General features: G+C 42.7%; 1 protein-coding gene across 1 annotated transcript in view; it reads right to left on the bottom strand.

Annotated features, from left to right (window-relative positions):
* Nucleotides 1-7,730: 7,730 nt before the first annotated feature.
* Nucleotides 7,731-18,152, bottom strand: part of RSPO3 (R-spondin 3) — a 59,215-nt gene continuing 48,793 nt past the window's right edge. Inside the window, exon 5 of the mRNA XM_035108717.3 lies at nt 7,731-8,993. Coding sequence (XP_034964608.1) covers nt 8,800-8,993 — 194 coding nt within the window. The 3' untranslated portion in view covers nt 7,731-8,799. The remainder of the gene's footprint in view (nt 8,994-18,152) is intronic.

Here is an 18,152-nt window from a genome sequence, read left to right as displayed (position 1 = left end):
AAGATTTTTTTAATTTATTTCGATTGTGTCAGACCAACAGTGCTACCTACCTGAAAATAAGAACAAAGGAATGCCACTGGGAGACTCCAGCCTCAAACTGCATTTGCAATTCATCCATAAGTTAAACTCCAAGGATAAGTTAAACACCAAGGATGCAAGCGTAACTCCTGGTTAGCAGCAGTGGGGCAGAGCAGCTTGGCCCCCTCACAGCATCCATAGCCTCACCAGTCAGGGCAGAAAATATGGGAGAGGGGAGAAAGCTTTTTACTACACCTGCCCCCAGGCTGCTGGAACAAAGAGGCATCATCATCAACAACATCATTTATACCCCGCCCATCTGGATCATCAATCCTGCCACAAGATGGCATTAAGGCTAGATGAGATCCAGTAGATTCTGTGTCAGCTCAGCACTGTCTCATTTTCCAAAATGCACTGTTAAATAGCTAGTGTGCTTATTTTGCATACATTCTCTATCTAATTAAACCATCACTATCTATTCTTTTTGCATTTTAATTCCGCCTCCCAACCCCACTGCAAAGAACTCCCTGCACCCTTGCAACTATGTTACATCCCTGCAACTGAGGATAACAACTAATGCATTTGGTGAAGCAGACACTGTATTCCGTAAAAGCTTGTTCCATTGTAAAAAATGTTAGTCTGTAAAGTTCCACACAATACTTTTTTGTTGTTTTTGTTGTAAGACTAACATTTCTAACTCTGCCTAAGTCCTATTGAGTTCAGTGGGGTTTTGTTGTTGTTTAGTCGTTTAGTCGTGTCCGACTCTTCGTGACCCCATGGACCAGAGCACGCCAGGCACTCCTGCCTTCCACTGCCTCCCGCAGTTTGGTCAGACTCATGTTCGTAGCTTCGAGAACACTGTCCAACCATCTCGTCCTCTGTCGTCCCCTTCTCCTTGTGCCCTCAATCTTTCCCAACATCAGGGGCTTTTCCAGGGAGTCTTCTCTTCTCATGAGGTGGCCAAAGCATTGGAGCCTCAGCTTCAGGATCTGTCCTTCCAGTCATGGGCGTACCCAGCGCAGGACGGGGGGGGGCAGCTGCCCCCGGAAGCAAAAAATAAATAAAAAAAATCAAATGGTTATGGCAAAGCCCTCTCTGCTGCGCACGGGAGAGCCAGGTGAATGACGATGAGCGGCCGCAGCCCTCCAGCAAAGCGAGCCACGGGCTGATGCTGGGCGCTCCCCGTGCGCAGCGCCCGGCGGGGATTAGCCACTCCTCTGGCACGGCCACTTTGGAGCAGCAGCAGTAGCCCAGCTTGGCTAACAACGGGGTGGGAAATCCTGAGGCAGAGGGAGGGACCTCGCTCGGACAGAGGTGGCGGGAAGGGCGGCACGGGAAGACGGCGTCCCTTCAGGCGTCCCGCTCTGCTGGGACTTTCTCGCCCTTACCCGGCCGGCTTTTCCCTCAGGCCACCGCACTTCTTGGTGTCAAACGTTTGGCGGGCAGGTGCGGGGCGCGCGCTGTTCGCCCCCCGGGCATGGCGGCTCCAGGTAGCGCGGCTGTTCCTGTTGCGGTGGCGGCGGCAGTGGTCGTCGCTGCGGGACCCCCCCAGCTTTCATTTTATTTTCGGCCTGAAGCGAACTTTCCCATTGAAAGTAATGGAAAGTGGATTAATCCATTCCAGACAGGTCCGCGGAGTACTCAACTGAAGCGTACTTAACCCGAGGTATGAGTGTAATTGGTTCTGGAAGTCTGTACTTAACCTGAAGCGTACTTAACCTGAAGCGAACTTTCCCATTGAAAGTAATGGAAAGTGGATTAATCCGTTCCAAACAGGTCTGTGAAGTACTTAAAGTGAAAGTACTCAAACCGAGGCGTACTTAAACCGAGGTATGACTGTACTTACTGTGTGTGTGATTACCTGATGTTTTAAACACACAAAATATGACTTACTTCATCTTGCAAATGTGTCTGATTGGTCATGTTGGATGCAAGCTGTTCGGCTTGATGGATCCTTGGTGTGTTCTTGTATTCCCTTGTTAGAACATGGATGCACAAGAGACGACGCCAACCTCGAAATGCTAAATAAGCTAGCACCTGTTCTTTCAGGCCTACATGCCCATATTTCCCCTTGCGCCTCATAGTTCAGCTGCCATAGTTACATGTGTAATTGTGTTCTGCTGGAACAGCACAGCTTTTGACTCAGTGCACAAGCTGGCAAGTACCCGTGTTGTGCCAAGACAAGGGGACTTGAATATAATCATCTCCCAGTCATTCAACTCTCAGTAGAAGATAGGGTTGTGCTGTTATTTAAAAGCTAACGTAAGGATAACAAACACAAACCCTATACCAACCTTACTTCCACTCTTTAGTCTAAAGACAAAAAATTGTGTCATCCCTCAAGGAAGGCATGTGTTGCGGTGAGACCTGGAGACCGACCTCCTGTGTTGAGGGTGGGTAAGATTGGTCAGCCACAACGCCTGATTGGTAGGTCCGTCGATGTTGGGTTCAATCTGGCCAATGGGGCGCAGTCCAAACCAATCGAGGGACCTATATATACCCATGCACGTGACTCAGAGCTTCCTCTTTCGGTGCGTGGATTCGGAACAACAACAGCGTGTCTGTGCAACCAAGAAAGAAAGTGATTTACCTTCAACGGATCGTCTTGGTGATCTTTTTCCTTTATTCGCCCCCTTTCCCCTTGAGTCTCCTAGTAGTTACTTCCCTCCTTGTGTTATTTGCCTTGCCTTGCCTTTCCCTTTTCCCCAAAGGGGCTTTCACCCCACGGGGCTTTGGCCCCTTGAGCACTCCCGGTCTGTGGAGCTTGCCGCTGCCTTAATTGCCGGCTGGCTCTTGTGCAGTGACTTTTCCACTCAGTCCTGGCTGCGGCTGCAGCTTTGGGGCTTGGAAAATTTTATTGGGCAGCCTATCACTTTTGGGCATCGCAGAGAGTCCTATCTCTGAGCGAATTACTTTTGCTACTGTGCAGCTTAGGGGGCTGGTGGGGAATTTCCTTGGGCCGGGAAACCCCCCCCATTTTAACGTGATCACCATTTTATACCTTCTTTGGGTAGGGGAGGTCTTCACCCAGCTAATTTTGGCAGGAGCACCATCTTGGTTTGGTGGGAGCGCCGTTTTGATTGCGGGGTGCCTTTCTGATGCCACTTGCCTACCGCTGAACATGCCTCATTCCTTCCAAATAGATGCTGCTACAAAGGCAGCGCACTGGAGCCTGTCAGTGGACAGCATTATGAATATGGGTCATTGGAAGTCTGACGCTGACACGGGTTACATCAGGAAGCATCGCCAGTGATGCCTGTGCTGCTCCCTGCCTATTTCCTTTTTCATAGGAGCAGCTGTGCGCATTTGGATTATCGGCCACAGCATCGTGCACTGGGCTGGCAAGCGCATTGACGAGTCTGGATTGGGGCGCCATCTCGGCCTTCCTGCCCATGTGAGCGTATCCTGGATGTTCAGACAGAGAATGCTTTGGGAGGAGTTCCTTCCTTTGGTGCAGTCGAATGTGACCTGTGAAGGTCCTCCCGCAGCGCTGGTGGTGCAGCTGGGTGAAAATGATTTGCTGTCTTCCCCCGGCATACGTTTGCATCCTGAATGCAAGAGGACTTAGATGAGTTGATGGCAGCTCTCCCTGGACTCAATATATTTTGGTCGCAATTGCTTCAGCGACATGCTGCGTGGCGCAGTAGCCACTGCCCAGCTGCCACCGAGAAGGCCAGAAAGCGCGTGGATAGCGCAGTGGCCAAGAAGGTCCTTGCCTTGGGAGGTGTGGTTATACACCATGCAGGCCAGGAAGCGCACTAATAGTGCAGTGGTTAAAAAGATGGTTGTATTGGGTGGGTCCGTGATTTCGCACCCAGATATTACCTTCAGAGTTGCTGTCCTTTATCAGGATGATGGGGTACATCTTTCTCCATTCGGGAATGACACCTGGTTTAATGCTGTTGCATTGGAGTTGAAGGTATGGTTGCATACGTGAGTGGTTTGGCGGCGAGCTTCAAAGAAATCCGTGTGTTTCTAAAAGGAGCTGGCAGGAATCTTTCATTTACCAATATTAATACTGAAGTTCTGTCTGGAAATATCAGAGTTTCAGTCTCTGGAGAACTAGTTAACACTTTGCATCTCTCTGGTGACATGAGAGCCATGGTAGGTTGGGCGGGGGTGGGTGGGGGATCAAAGCATGTTAGCAAGGAGCAACACCACAAAGCACCTGAGCTTTTCTTTTAATGAATCACTATTATATTATACAGTAAGAATCCCAAGCTGTTTTGGCTGCTCCACTTGCTGAACATTCCAGTGGCTCTTGTTTTTAAAATAATAGTGTGGCATGTAACCATGACGATGATGTTTTGCCAGTTATAAGGGTTATAATTAAAAATGAAAAACATCTGTGGCTGCTCCTGAGAGTGTTTTTCCAGGGAGAACTCAAGCCCTCTATATCTTTGCTGTGCTGACATCAGTGGGACTAATTAGGGTGCATCCATGCATATGCAATATGTCTCACAATGGGACACCAAACCTTAATTAGGATTCCCCCCCTCTGCATTTACTATAGCAAATTAATATATCATAAATAATTCATACTTGGCATCGACAGGAATGGACCACTGTCAATTAGCTAATTCTCTGGTGGGGTGCATCCATTTTGCCTTATATTCCTAGCCTATTTGTTTGCTAAGGCAGCATAATGATAACCGATGGTGATTAAGGTATTGTTCCAAGGGCACAAAGCCACAGTAGAATTCTGTCCTCATCATGTACCTCTTTAGCCTGGCCTTTGACACTTTAAATGTATACTTTTAGGACACCGCTCTTTCTTGTGATTGTAATTTGTTTTCAACTGGTTTTTTAATGTATTTTAAGTTTTTACCTGCTGTGGGACCTTAGGTTGAAGGCTAGGCAATTAATAATAACTTAGTAATATTTTGATTTTGTTCTGTGAACTGCCCTGAGACCTCCAGGTATAGGGTGGTATATAAATTCAATAAACTAATAAAATAAATTAAAATAAATGATGATGATGATTATGCACACCTACAAACACTTGAACCACATGCCAGGAGACACAGGATGCTACTCCTGGAGGGCAACCATGTTTATGATGGACCTTAGTTTACTTAACAACCCAGGTTGCTTTTGGCTTCTGCAACTTCTGCAGTTGAGATAAATTACGGTAGTAAACCTTCAAACCATGATGAATGGACCAGTCTCAGTGCTCATGGGAGCAGGGTAACTTCTGACTAGGGATGTCAAAGAACTGCAACACAGTATTTCAAGGGACTACTGGCTTACACCAACAACTCCCCACGTGCAAATGATGTGATAAAATTGCTACATAGGAATTAACATGTGAATCAACCTTTTATTCTAATTGATTTCCATTTGTAGGTTACTTAGAAGACTTTTGTTTCCGCTTTATCTGATGTGACTATGCCTGTTGCTTTTATACCCCACCTTCAGTCTTCCTTTGATACCCTGGTCTCTCTGAATCCCCCTTTCTTTCCCTCTCTCTCTGTTCCTTTATCTTTGTCAAAATTTAGATTGTAAGCTTCTTGGGATCATCGTTTTTTGCTTATGATATTCTGTAAAGTGCCATATATACTGAGGTTGCTACATAACTAAGAAAAATACCTGACACTAATTTGGATCACTGGATGATAGTTCAGCATGACCTCAGTGATAAAACTTGCCTTGAGAATTGTAACTTACAGGTGTATCTTTTTTTTGTTAAAACCTACCAGAGCTGGATTTCCCTGGAGGACTGCGTTCCTTTGATTCGAAAATGCTTGCATAGAGAATTTGCAATTGGTTGATAAGGTTATCTGTATCTCCATATTAACTTGGGATTGTTTCAGTATGCTTGGCATCTGTACAGAGGCATGGGTGTGTATCTGGCTTCACAAATAATTACTTCATCCTGCCTCCCCCCCTCCCCAAATCATCTGTGTAGTATTTCAGAACTAGAGATAGATACCAGCCACTTTACCTGCCCACAGTTGAGATCCACTAGCATCTTGCTCATACATTACACTGCTTACACAAGCAGGCCATTCCAATTACCACAGCTGCCATAATCATGTCTAACATTGATAAACACTTGCTGAGTCCTATGAAAAGTGACATTTTCCAGTTGAAATAGGAGACCACAATAGAGATGGAGGAGATTTTGTTCAGTCCATATTCTAAAGTGAACTGGACTCATTATTAGCCGTGTTTCCAATCTGCATTGGATTTATCACTTCTCCAATTTTTGCAGTGCAGTTTGGGTTCAGAAATCTGCACAAACATGTGTATATTAAGGGAACGTACATGGAGAAATTCATGTTTTAGGGGAAGAGTGCATACAAAATAGTGTTTTAAAAAAATCCACAAATATGGGTCAGCAGAACAGACCTACAATTGAACGCATAGGAAACTGAGCTGGAATGGAAATGGGATTATCTGTCCATTGTTAGCAATATTGTTCTTCTTTTTTGCATCCTATGGATATAAAAAAATAAGACTCTAGGTCCATGTTCAAAGCACAGGCATTCCAGATGGTGCTATTCTGAGGTGCAGAATGATGAACTCTTTGGGTGACACCAGCTTCATGATAACAGGATTTTTTCTACACCCCCCAGGCATGCATTAATCAGCCTTGTTCCACCTTCTGTTATATATTACTGCTTAATTAACAAATGCAGTGAGGAGAGCTGGCAGCCAGGGGCAATGACAATGTGACAGTCGACATTGGCATGTTTTTGCACTTTATTCCAAAAATTGATAATGTTACTCATTATAGCTTCACACAGAAGCGACTACTTCTTCACCTACCTACCACTACAAATGTGAGCAGCATAAATCACATACTTAAAGAGTAGTATGGACATGAGCAACTGTATAGTCAATTCTACGACCATTTGATTAAGCTCCCATTTTAGGGAGAGAGAGCAGGAGAAGGCCAAATACTTGTTTTCTTACTGAGTTCACTCAATGTCAGTAATGACCTGTTTTGTTATATGGTTCTGCAGAGCTGGTGGTTAGAGGCTATGCTGACCTACCCGAGAGAGTGGCAAGTGTTTTGCTAAAATTGAGAATATGTGAATTGAGAAGATGTGAATATGGACAGCATTGGGGCAGTTATATATGATACTGTTTTCAGTACTGTTAATTTTTTTAGAATGAATATACTGTTTAATTTCTGATCAGGGCACATCCCATAACATTTTGCTGAAATCCTGTAATTTTTCACACCATATTTATTTGTTTCTCATCCCACTTTTGTTGCACTATAGCACATGAGTGCCCCTCGAGATGGCAATAATGCACTAACCTTGAGGGAGCATATCAAAACAACTAGTGAAGTAGATTGATGTGTGAGCAGTCTAGCATAAGTGTATCACTAATGCACCATGATTGCTTCAATGATTGCAGAATACACACACAAAACAATCTGGGTAGGGAGGGCCCTTTGCCAAAGTTTCGATTCTCTAGATGATAAATGACTATACAGCTGCTCCTCACAATGTGGAACTAGAGTTAAGGTGTAGCACAGGCACCCCCAAACTCGGTCCTCCAGCTTTTTGGGACTACAATTCCCATCATCCCTGACCACTGGTCCTGTTGGCTAGGGATGATGGGAGTTGTAGTCCCCAAACAGCCAGTTAGTTCACGATCTATCTTGAATAAGGATTCTTGTGACTCCTAAAGACCTTTTTCTAGAAGTATTCTTTTTCTAATTAATTCTCATGTATTCCACTCACAAATATACATGATTCAGTAAAGTGGCCTTAGTTTATTAGATAGCACATTTCTAAAGAACATCTTTTTCTCTGTTTACAAAGCAGATTGTGTGATAGTGTTTAATTTTTTAAAAAAAAATGAAAGGGGGGGAAAACAACAGTGCAAAATGACATTATATTTACGTGGTCTGTCTTCTCTGTTCTTTATTCGCTCTGTGTTTTGTTCGTTTGTTTGTTTTCCTACAAATATGATTTGTCAGTCACTGGAAGGTTTGAAATGCTGATTTAAGTTACACAGAGTTACAAAAAAAGGAAGAAGGATAGAACGGCACACCTTGTATAATCATGGTTTAGACCAGAAACTATTGTGCTGTCCTGCAGATAGGAGCGCTGTATAGCTAAGCGCTATTGCTTGTTCTTCAGAAAAAGAGTCTCTGGTGTGTTTAATGTGGCTTCTGCCTCCCCTGCTTCACCCCCTTGGCTTTCAGAGCCCTGAAACTGTTCAGCCGGGAGTTTCTCACACGAGTCTAGGATGAAAACCAGGGAACCACCAGGTAGCTGAGTTCTGATAAGACTGTGCGGCATCAAAGCTTAGATTCCCAACACCTCTTAACAGATTTCCTCTTTCTCTGGACTCTTATGTAGCATATATAATTATGCACAAAGGGATACTGTATATTTTACTTAGATATCTCTTGCTTCATAAACAATAGATTGAAAAAATATTTTACAAAGGAAAAGACTCCCTCCCCCCTGCAGATGTCATTCAATATATTGCTATACCTTATACCATATTGATAATTATATACAAAACTTTTAAATTGCCTCTTAGAGATGCATGGAAGCATATAATATAACAGTTTGAAAGTATCCCATTTAAAGGGTTTTTCTTTTACTTAAAAAAGAAATCTTGGCTCATGTCAGTCTCTTGAATAAACTATTGACTGCATGAAGAATATAATAGGAATTATTTGGAATGTCATTTGAGATTTAAGAATAACTGGAAGTATTGTCCACTTGTGGCTTAACTGGGGAGCACCAGCCTCAGAGAACTGGTGGAAATAGCAGCAGCAAAAGTCTTAAACAGTGGTGTAAAGGTGATTTAGTGTACGGTGCTGGTGGCTACTGGTTTCTGCTGTTTATCCTGTGCTCTTCTTTTCTTCAACTGTGTTTTACTTTTGTTGTCCCGTTGTTCTCGGTTTTGTCTTCTAGATTCTCGGCCACTGTTTTCCTGCCTGTTTTCCTTGCTTTCTTCTGTCTTTGGCTTTTTTCTTCTTTCCTCTCTGTTTCTTCTTCCTAAAGCAAAAAGCAACAAGACTGTTCTTTAAAACACATATTCACTTTTCTTCAGAGGTTGTTGTTGTTGTTCTTTCCCCCACCCTTTAACACTGCATTTCTTCAAGAGGTACATATGTGAACAGTAACTGGAAGCACACACCATAGAATCTCATAGAATCATAGAGTTGGAAGAAGACCACAAGGGCCACCCAGTCCAACCCCCTACCAAGCAGGAAACACCATCAAAGCATTCTTGACATATGCCTGTCAAGCCTCTGCTTAAAGACCTCCAAAATAGAATCATAGAATCATAGAGTTCAAACTCTTGTCTTAATCATGACAAGTTACTCCAATGCACAAAATGCATCCATTCCTTTTTTTACGTATTTCACACTTCATAGACATTTTGGTAATCATTCTTGTAAAAAATTCCTTCTAGGATTGCTCCAGTTGCTCTCCAATAGGAGAGCAAGACCAATTGCAGTCGTCGCCACCTACCCCTCCCCACTCTCTCACTATATATAAGGGTCTGGTGAGTTCTGTTTCAGTGTATCTGAAGAAGTGTGCATGCACACGAAAGCTCATACCAATGACAAACTTAGTTGGTCTCTAAGGTGCTACTGGAAGGAATTTTATTATTATTATTTTGTTTCTCCAGTAAAAGTTATTCTATAGCCTACAGCCGCCAGATCAGTAAAAATAAATTAGACATAATAAATAGCAATGTGCTAGAATTTAATATAAATAACATGGCTTTTGTTGCATATATTTTAACCATTAGTAATGTCCTATAGAAATATATTTTCCATAAAGTATTTGTATATATTCTGCTCGGAAGAAATATAAATCAGCTAATGGCAACTGAATTTCAAAAGTGTGTGCCCATTTGTAGGTTTGAGACACCTGCATCTACAAGTAGGTGGGGAAAGAAATATGTAAATGAAACCAAGTTGTATTTCAGTGTTGGAAGTATTATTTGTAATGCAACAATTAAGGTAGATAACGAACAATTCCTGTGGTTCTGAATGTCACAAATTGCATTGGTTTAGGTGAAGTAGCAATAAAAATCCACTAAGGGGCACCATTGAGCTTTCTGAACCCATATTTTGCAGTCTGTTCAGAGAGTATAGGATTCTTTCCAATGTGAAAAGGAAAAAACCTCATCCTTTTGTGCAGAAGTCTGGGGTTAAAACAGGAAGGAGAGTGAAGAGCACTCTTAACCTGGGTGTATACGTTATATATGTTCTTTTTCTTTCAACCACACTGGTGCTCTGTGAGTCAATCTGGTTTACCATACTGAGAGGATACAGCAAGATGGGGTTATGCAAAGCTATCACTCACACAGTCAGCTGTGGTATCCAGCTGCTGAAATGTCAATATAAAACAACTAACAGTGCATCCCTGTATTTGACTTTTCAGAAGTAGGTCCCATTGACTTCAATGGGAATTACTCCCAGTCCAATAAGTAACATTGGCTGCGGTATTACTGCTTAACCCACAGAAAGAAACAAGAGTGAGGATAAAGAGGTGTAATCAAAAACTGTGAACCAGAGATGCGGATTCTTATTAACAATTGCAAGAATGTGCTGAATGTTTGTATAAATGAAGTCTACTCTTTCACCTGCTGAACCTTGCACACTGAATTATGCATGGAATGCAAAGGCGGTAGGGAACCCCATAAAGTGGAAGGTGTATAATTTAAAGCTCCATGAGCTTGTCCCACCTGGAATTACTGGCCTGCAAGTCCACCATGGTAGGAGGACAATGGCAATAGTGCAAGGCTATGTGGGGAAAGCTTCATTAAGGTGCACCCAGCTTATAGTGCTTTTGTTGCCTCTTTCCATAAATCAATTCAATATGGCTTAAAAAGGAAAGCATCCAGATATATAACTCCAATTAACAATCCCCAACTGGGAAAATGCTCTGGAAGAGCCAACATCTCCAAAACCACTGATGCAATTCTTGTTTACTCCTGGGTCAACTTCAAGTCACCTATAGTCCATTAATGCAACGTTACATAAATTCCTAGCTCCTTTCTCATTTCCAAGAAGCATGACCAATTTTTTTGGCGAAGGGCCAACTTTCAAATACACTCAGACTGAACTCCACAGATGTCTGCCAAAAACATAATTTTAAGGACCCCTTCTCCCAAGGCTCCCATCCAGCACGAAAGTGATTGCATTTTCATTTGCCAGCCTTTTTAAAATTCATTAAAGGAACAGCACGATTCCCCAGTATTTCAGGTACTCAATGACTTGTGCAATTTCTAAAGAAACTTTACCCTGGTTGTAGGTTGGGATGAAATTATCTACTAGCACAGTCCTGCTAGCACTGGAAGCAGAATGAAGAGCTCTATGGATGCTGGCATTAGAATATGTGGCTTCCAAGTTATTATTACTAATGACATTTTTAGGTTAGGCTGAGCAAGTGAGAGTCTGGCCCAAGGTCACCCAGGCGAGTTTCATGGCCAAATGGGGATTTGAACTCAGGCCTGCCTTGGTCCTAGTCCAAGCACTACATCATGCTGTCTGTCAGCAGCCACACACTTCCACTCTTCCCTTGGGCTCAAGCACACAGCCGTATCATTTAAAGAGAGAGGTTTGAGCAGCAGCAGGCTATCCCATTGGCCCACCTTATGGCAAAGCATTCTTGCAGCCAGATTATTTGCACAAACACAATTTATGAAGCGTACATGGCCTCTTAGTCATTCTGTTTTTATCCACAATGGTTTTAGGCCATGAGCTGCAGCCTGTAAGGTCAAAAGAGGTATGAAAGAGGAGAAAGGAGTGGAGAGGGGTGCTCTGTCAATTTTCTGCATTTAAGTCCTTATGCTAGTATACTCTTTTCACAATAAAGAAAGCAAATTTGATTTGAATAACTTTGTTTATGCTGCAATGTAGATAAGGAGAAAGAATTCACATTGGAACATCATTTTATATTGCAATGCAGAAGTATTCATATTAGTTTTAAAAAATGGGAGATAAACTTAATATTTACTTTAAAAAAAGATATTTCCTGGCCTTTTTGTGAAAAAAATGGAATGACAGCATGAAAATTACTTGCTTTGGCAATGTTTGATTCAATACTTAGCCCGGCCAAATCCACAAGATGTTTCTGAGACACTGTGGACCTTAAATAATTTTTAATTAGCTGAGGTTTGCTAAATGACCTCCCTCAAGAAGCTACTGTTGCTTACTATTGTTAAGCTAACACAAACATTTGAAAATCTGTACTCTGTAGTCTGTACTCTGTTAACAAGTTCAACAGATCCAATGGCTTTAACTGTGCGTTTACAAAATTTGCTTTCTATACTGAGGGTAAATGTTGCATTTCCTTTCCAAAATCTTCACCATTAAGGTCAGCAGGATATTGTTCTGATAAAGATAAGGCTTTCCTCTCCACATCACTTTTGGACATGGTGAAATATTTCTATAAGAAATCAAAATTTTCTGCCAAGTGCCTAAAAGCATTGAAGTGGACAGTTAATGGTGCTACCAAAATGTAAAACACACACTTTCTGAAGTAGGCCTCTTCTGGAATATCATCTATCTTGCCATTCATTTCTTCCAAGTTAGCAGTAGGTGTGCTGTCATTATATGGGCTTGCCCTCTTGCGCCTGACTCTATCACATCTATGGGAGAGTTTTAGTTCTTTATTTAAGTTTGATGCAACCAATTTGGCTTCATTCCACATGCATTTCCAGTTGTTTTGAAGTTTTGTCAGCTCTGTGATGAGAGTTTCTATGTTTGCTACTTCAATATCCAGCGTGGCATCTCTTATCTTGGATAACCTTGTTGCATATATCAATGCTAGCTAATATTTTGTACCACATGACTGGCAGTAACACACAGGCAAAAGATGTCACATATTAAATCTCCATGGAATTCATTTCTTGTTTGGGCTGTCAAATTTAGTCCTAGGAGGTCTTCCAGTGCTAATTTAATGCTAGACAAAGGAGCTGTAAATGGCTTTACACATTCAACATGATCTGACCATCTTGTTTCAGACGTACCATGAAGAGAACAACCAACAAAGTTTTGTAGTAATTCGCACCACTTAGGACTGGAACTGAACAGGTGTTACACAGTTTGAATTGTTCTGGGAAAGGTTATGGCTTCAGGTGTGCATTCAGCAGCAGCATTTCCACATAAGGTGAGTGTAAGGTTTGTTATTGGTCTTCCAACACTAACCTCTCCCATTAGATTCGCTTGAGGTCACGGCTATTACTCTTTGCTTTTTCTTTTTTCGAGATTTTAATTCAGCTAGTGGAGGCATTTGAGCAAACCAGAAACACAGATCTGATGCTGTATTATGTCAGAACTGCATGTTTAGTCTGCCCTTCGAGAAATAATCAGGAAAAGTTATACATGATAAGAGACAGATGCTTCTATCCTGGCAGATATCTGAACTCATTCTAGAACAATATTACAATGGGAGAGCACCCAAAGGAATAATTTGATTTCATGTTAAAAGGATTTGCAATCCAACCACTTTGTAATGAACAATGATACTGTTTCTCTTTGAACTCACACTTAAAAATAACTGAAATGAACCAATGTGTAAATACATTGTGCACTATTTGAAATTTGTGCAACACTTTTCTCATGCCATTGGCCATCTATTTCCTTAATTCCCAAAATCAGGGCTAGAAGATTGTAGAGTCCAATGACCTTGCTTCAAGAGAGAATCAATCCATGCACCATTTGCCATTTGTCCTGTTGCAATCTCCTCCCCACCACTCCCCACATAATGTGAAATACCATATATCACAAGCAGAGAACAGAAGCAAACAGACTGCAACATAGCAAAAGACTTGTAGAACAGATGGCTCCAAGTGACTCAGGAAAGCAAGCCAAACCATATGCTACAAGGAAGAGGGGGCGGAGAGAGTTAAATATTTTCTAAACTACTTCCTGATACCAAATATGGGAGCAAAACCAGCCTAGGGAACCGACTGCACCCTTTTAGATCAGGTTTGAATAGCATTAGCCCACATAAGCACTGACAGCCAAAGCATATGTTTAAAGCACATTTCCCCCCGGAAGAATCCTGAGAACTGCCATTCATTAAGGGCGACAGAAATTTCAGTTCTGTTAGGGGTAAACTACAGTTCCCAGAATTCCTTGTGGGGGGGGGAAGGCTATGTGCTTTAAATGTATGGCAATATGTGGAGAGAGTAATTTCTAAAAGCTTCCATTTCTCTGCCCAGGAGCATTTATTGACTCAATTTCATACTGTATTACCTGCCAACAGAATGTCACTATGAGAAGAATGAAACAATAAAGCTGAAAAATAAATGAATGCTCTCCTTTCCTGTAATGGTGCATCCCTTTCTGGCTTTGACACCATGCTGTTCATGCACTGGGGGAGAGTATGAAGGGTGGAAGTCTGCTGAAGACGTGCAAAGCTGTCTTCATATGTTGTAGCCCTGAATAGTCAGAGTTCCGACCCACAGGGGCAGCCTGCTTGCACTTGACAGGTGTACCTCCTTCTGAACTTCCCCAGCATCAGAAAGTGGCCAGAATGAGCCAGGTGACATCAGGATTGGACATAAAAGGTGTAGCCCCTTTATCCTGTGAAGGGGGCTGTAATTAAATCAAATCAAATTGCAGAACTCCAAGCAATTGCCACACTTCCTTGAATCCATTAGCACATGCAGATCTGGGCATCTCTGATTTGGAGAAGAGGGGTTTTTTCTGTTTGAATGGGCTCTGAATCTCCCCAACCATCACTACCCTTTAGCTGTATATAAACTGTAGGTCTTATTTAGCGAAACTGCTTTGAAGCAATTGGTTCCTACGGCTGACACCAAAAACGCTAGCAGAGAGAATCACTGGGGACATTAACAGGGCATTAATGGAATTTGTTGCAGGACTCAATATAGTGGAATTAATTCACATTATTATTCAGTTTGTGCTTAGGCTTCAAAAGGTAGTAGACCAACAAATGCTGCCGTGTAGTGATGGAATGAGACAGCATATGCTGAACTCAATACAAAGCATAGGTGGCAGGAACATTTAGATGCTCAGTTTCAGGTATTGAAGAAATAAAAGGGCAGCCAGGTACCATGGTTAAGGTAGGATGTGGTGTAACCTACATAGATTTGTTCTGGTTACCAGAGAAAAAGTCAGAATACTTTTTTGGCGTTTCTCAAACATAATGAGTTTGATCCTGTGTATTGGAGTGGAGTTTCTACCTTAGCTCCTGGAGTGAAAGCAGAACTGAAAAAGGGAATTGTTGTTTAGTCATTTAGTCGTGTCCGACTCTTCGTGACCCCATGGACCAGAGCACGCCAGGCACTCCTGTCTTCCACTGCCTCCCGCAGTTTGGTCAAACTCATGTTCGTAGCTTCGAGAACACTGTCCAACCATCTCGTCCTCTGCCATCCCCTTCTCCCTGTGCTCTCAATCTTTCCCAACATCAGGGTCTTTTCCAAGGATTCTTCTCTTCTCATGAGGTGGCCAAAGTATTGGAGCCTCAGCTTCACGATCTGTCCTTCCACTGAGCACTCAGGGCTGATTTCCTTAAGAATGGATAGGTTTGATCTTCTTGCAGTCCATGGGACTCTCAAGAGTCTCCTCCAGCACCATAATTCAAAAGCATCAATTCTTCGGCGATCAGCCTTCTTTATGGTCCAGCTCTCACTTCCATACATCACATTTCCATACATTTCCATATGTATGGAAAAAGGGAATAGGTTGCATCATTTCTGAGCTAAAATCTTGTGCAGAGAAGCAGCCATCACTATGGCTCTCTATTTCACACTTGTCTGTAATATGTGAAGTGGCATTTAACTATTTATGCTTCATCAATTTTCTCACTAGCTGCCATATAAACCTGGCAACTGCGTGAATCTGCTGCACAGTATACCCCCTTTCTACTGCTCCTTAAACTGAAGTTGGTTTTAAGCATGAGCAAAACCATGTAAGTGAGATCCTTGTTCTATACTGTATTGATTTCACTCTGCACTGTGCCAGCAGCCCCTTAGCAATAAAAATCATGATACTGTGAATTAGGGTTGTTTCCTATGATGGGGATATAAATGCAAACTACAAACTTCTACATGTAGGTTCTATCCGGTTTGACTTTTGCAAGAATGTAGAAAGTTTATTCTTTTCCAAATCCCCCAAAAGAATGAGCAGTGAATTTATGGTTGTTTGTAGTGCCATAGCTTTTACAGAAACTGAAACTAGCAGCCAACTGTTTATAAAGAGACAGGGAGAATATGAAGGATTAATGCTCTGATTCATTCATGTGGTGACGGAGGCTGCATCTTCATTTTATTCAATAGATGCCGCTGTGGGGGTTTTAACACTATGTTTACCAGTTTGTTATCCAGTCGTGCTCTTACAAGAGCCCCAAAACATCACAATGACTCTCTAACATTTTCGTATTTTAATAATGCATTCGATCCCAAGTCACTCTGCTTGTGCAGCATATTATGGGCTAGGAACTTCATCACTTGGTGATTAGGGCTGTTGTTTTTTAAGCACTTATTCACGAAGCATAAACCACGTAATTCCTTGGCACAATATGTGATGCTACCAACCAACTTAGATGGTTTTGAAGGAGGGTTAAAAATTCATAGGACGATAGGGCTGTCATTGGGTATCAATCATTACAGCTATAGGATGTCTGGAGCAGGAGAGGCAGTGTGCCTCTGAATCCCAGTTGTTGGGTTACTAGGGTGGGAGAGGGTTAGGTACCCTTACTCTTCTGAGGGACAGACCCCCTGGAAGAATGCTTTCCATGCGATCTCTGTCTCACACAGTTGCCAGTTTCAGATGTAACTGCTTTGGTGCAGAAATCACACCACAATGTATGACTGGACTTTATATAGCCCTTTTTAAATGGAAGAAGAAGAAGAAGAAGAAGAAGAAGAAGAAGAAGAAGAAGAAGAAGAAGAAGAAGAAGAGGAGGAGGAGGAGGAGGAGGAGGAGGAGGAGGAGGAGGAGGAGGAGGAGGAGGAGGAGGAGGAGGAAGATTCACAAAGGATAAAATGATCAATGGCTATTACCCATGGTAAGGTAAAGGTAAAGGGGCCCCTGATCATCAGGTCCAGTCGTGTCCGACTCTAGGGTTGCGGCGCTCATCTCGCTCTATAGGCCGAGGGAGCCAGCGTTTGTCAGCAGACAGCTTCCGGGTCATGTGGCCAGCATGACAAAGCTGCTTCTGGCGAACCAGAGCAGCGCACGGAAACGCCGTTTACCTTCCCGCCGGAGCGGTTCCTATTTATCTACTTGCACTTTGATGTGCTTTCGAACTGCTAGGTGGGCAGGAGCTGGGACCGAGCAACGGGAGCTCACCCCGTTGCAGGGATTCGAACCGCCGACCTTCTGATCAGCAAGCCCTAGACTCTGCAGTTTAACCCACAGCGCCACCTGGGTCCCCATTACCCATGGTAGCTAAAGTGAAATATCTGTGTTCACAGGAAGTATGCCCTAGATTACAAAATGTTAGGGACAAGCAGCACCTTTATTAAGTCCTACTAGTAAGCTTCCTACACAGCCTGACTAGCATTATGACTTGACCTAACAAGACAATTATTTTGTTCTTTCCACTAGTACCATTTAGTCAAGAACCTGAATTGGTTCTTCTCACACTAATGCCCAGAAAAAAAATCACAGCTCCCACATGAAAACAACCATTCCACAAATGGATCTGAAAATGGATCTGAAAATGCTTTTTTTTTCGAGTGGCAGAGGGGACGGGACATTAGTGGTTGAGGATTTGGATGTAAAAACTAGTGTGGGGTTTTTTGTTTTTTAAAAGCCGCAACTGGGGCCAATGGGTCACACAGGCAATATGACAACCCACCCACCCTGTATGATTTAATTGCATGTCTGATACTATTGGTCTGTGATTGTAATAAATAATTCATTCACAAGCCCCTGATGTTTTGTGGTCTTGAGGGGTAATTTGATGAAAAGAGGACTCAACTGCAGTTGGGCTGATCTTTGGCAACTCTTTGGTTGAAGATGCTGAGAGGCAGGGTAGGAGAATCCAAAGAGGGATTCATTGGTATGATCACTGCAGATTGACTGGCATGCCAGTCTGTTCTTGAGACTGGAACATTTTATCAGAACTGGAACCAAGTTCAGTTGAAGGGTAGTTAGCAAGGGATTGATTGAGTCAGAGCTTTGCAGTGCAGTGGTTAGAGTATTAGACTAGGGAACC

This window comes from Zootoca vivipara, chromosome 3, assembly GCF_965207765.1.
Source record: "Zootoca vivipara chromosome 3, rZooViv2.hap1.1, whole genome shotgun sequence".
In the NCBI taxonomy this organism is placed as follows: Eukaryota; Metazoa; Chordata; class Lepidosauria; order Squamata; family Lacertidae; genus Zootoca; species Zootoca vivipara.
The sequence above is the reverse complement of the archived record's forward strand: the minus strand, read 5'-3'. Positions and strand labels throughout refer to the sequence as shown.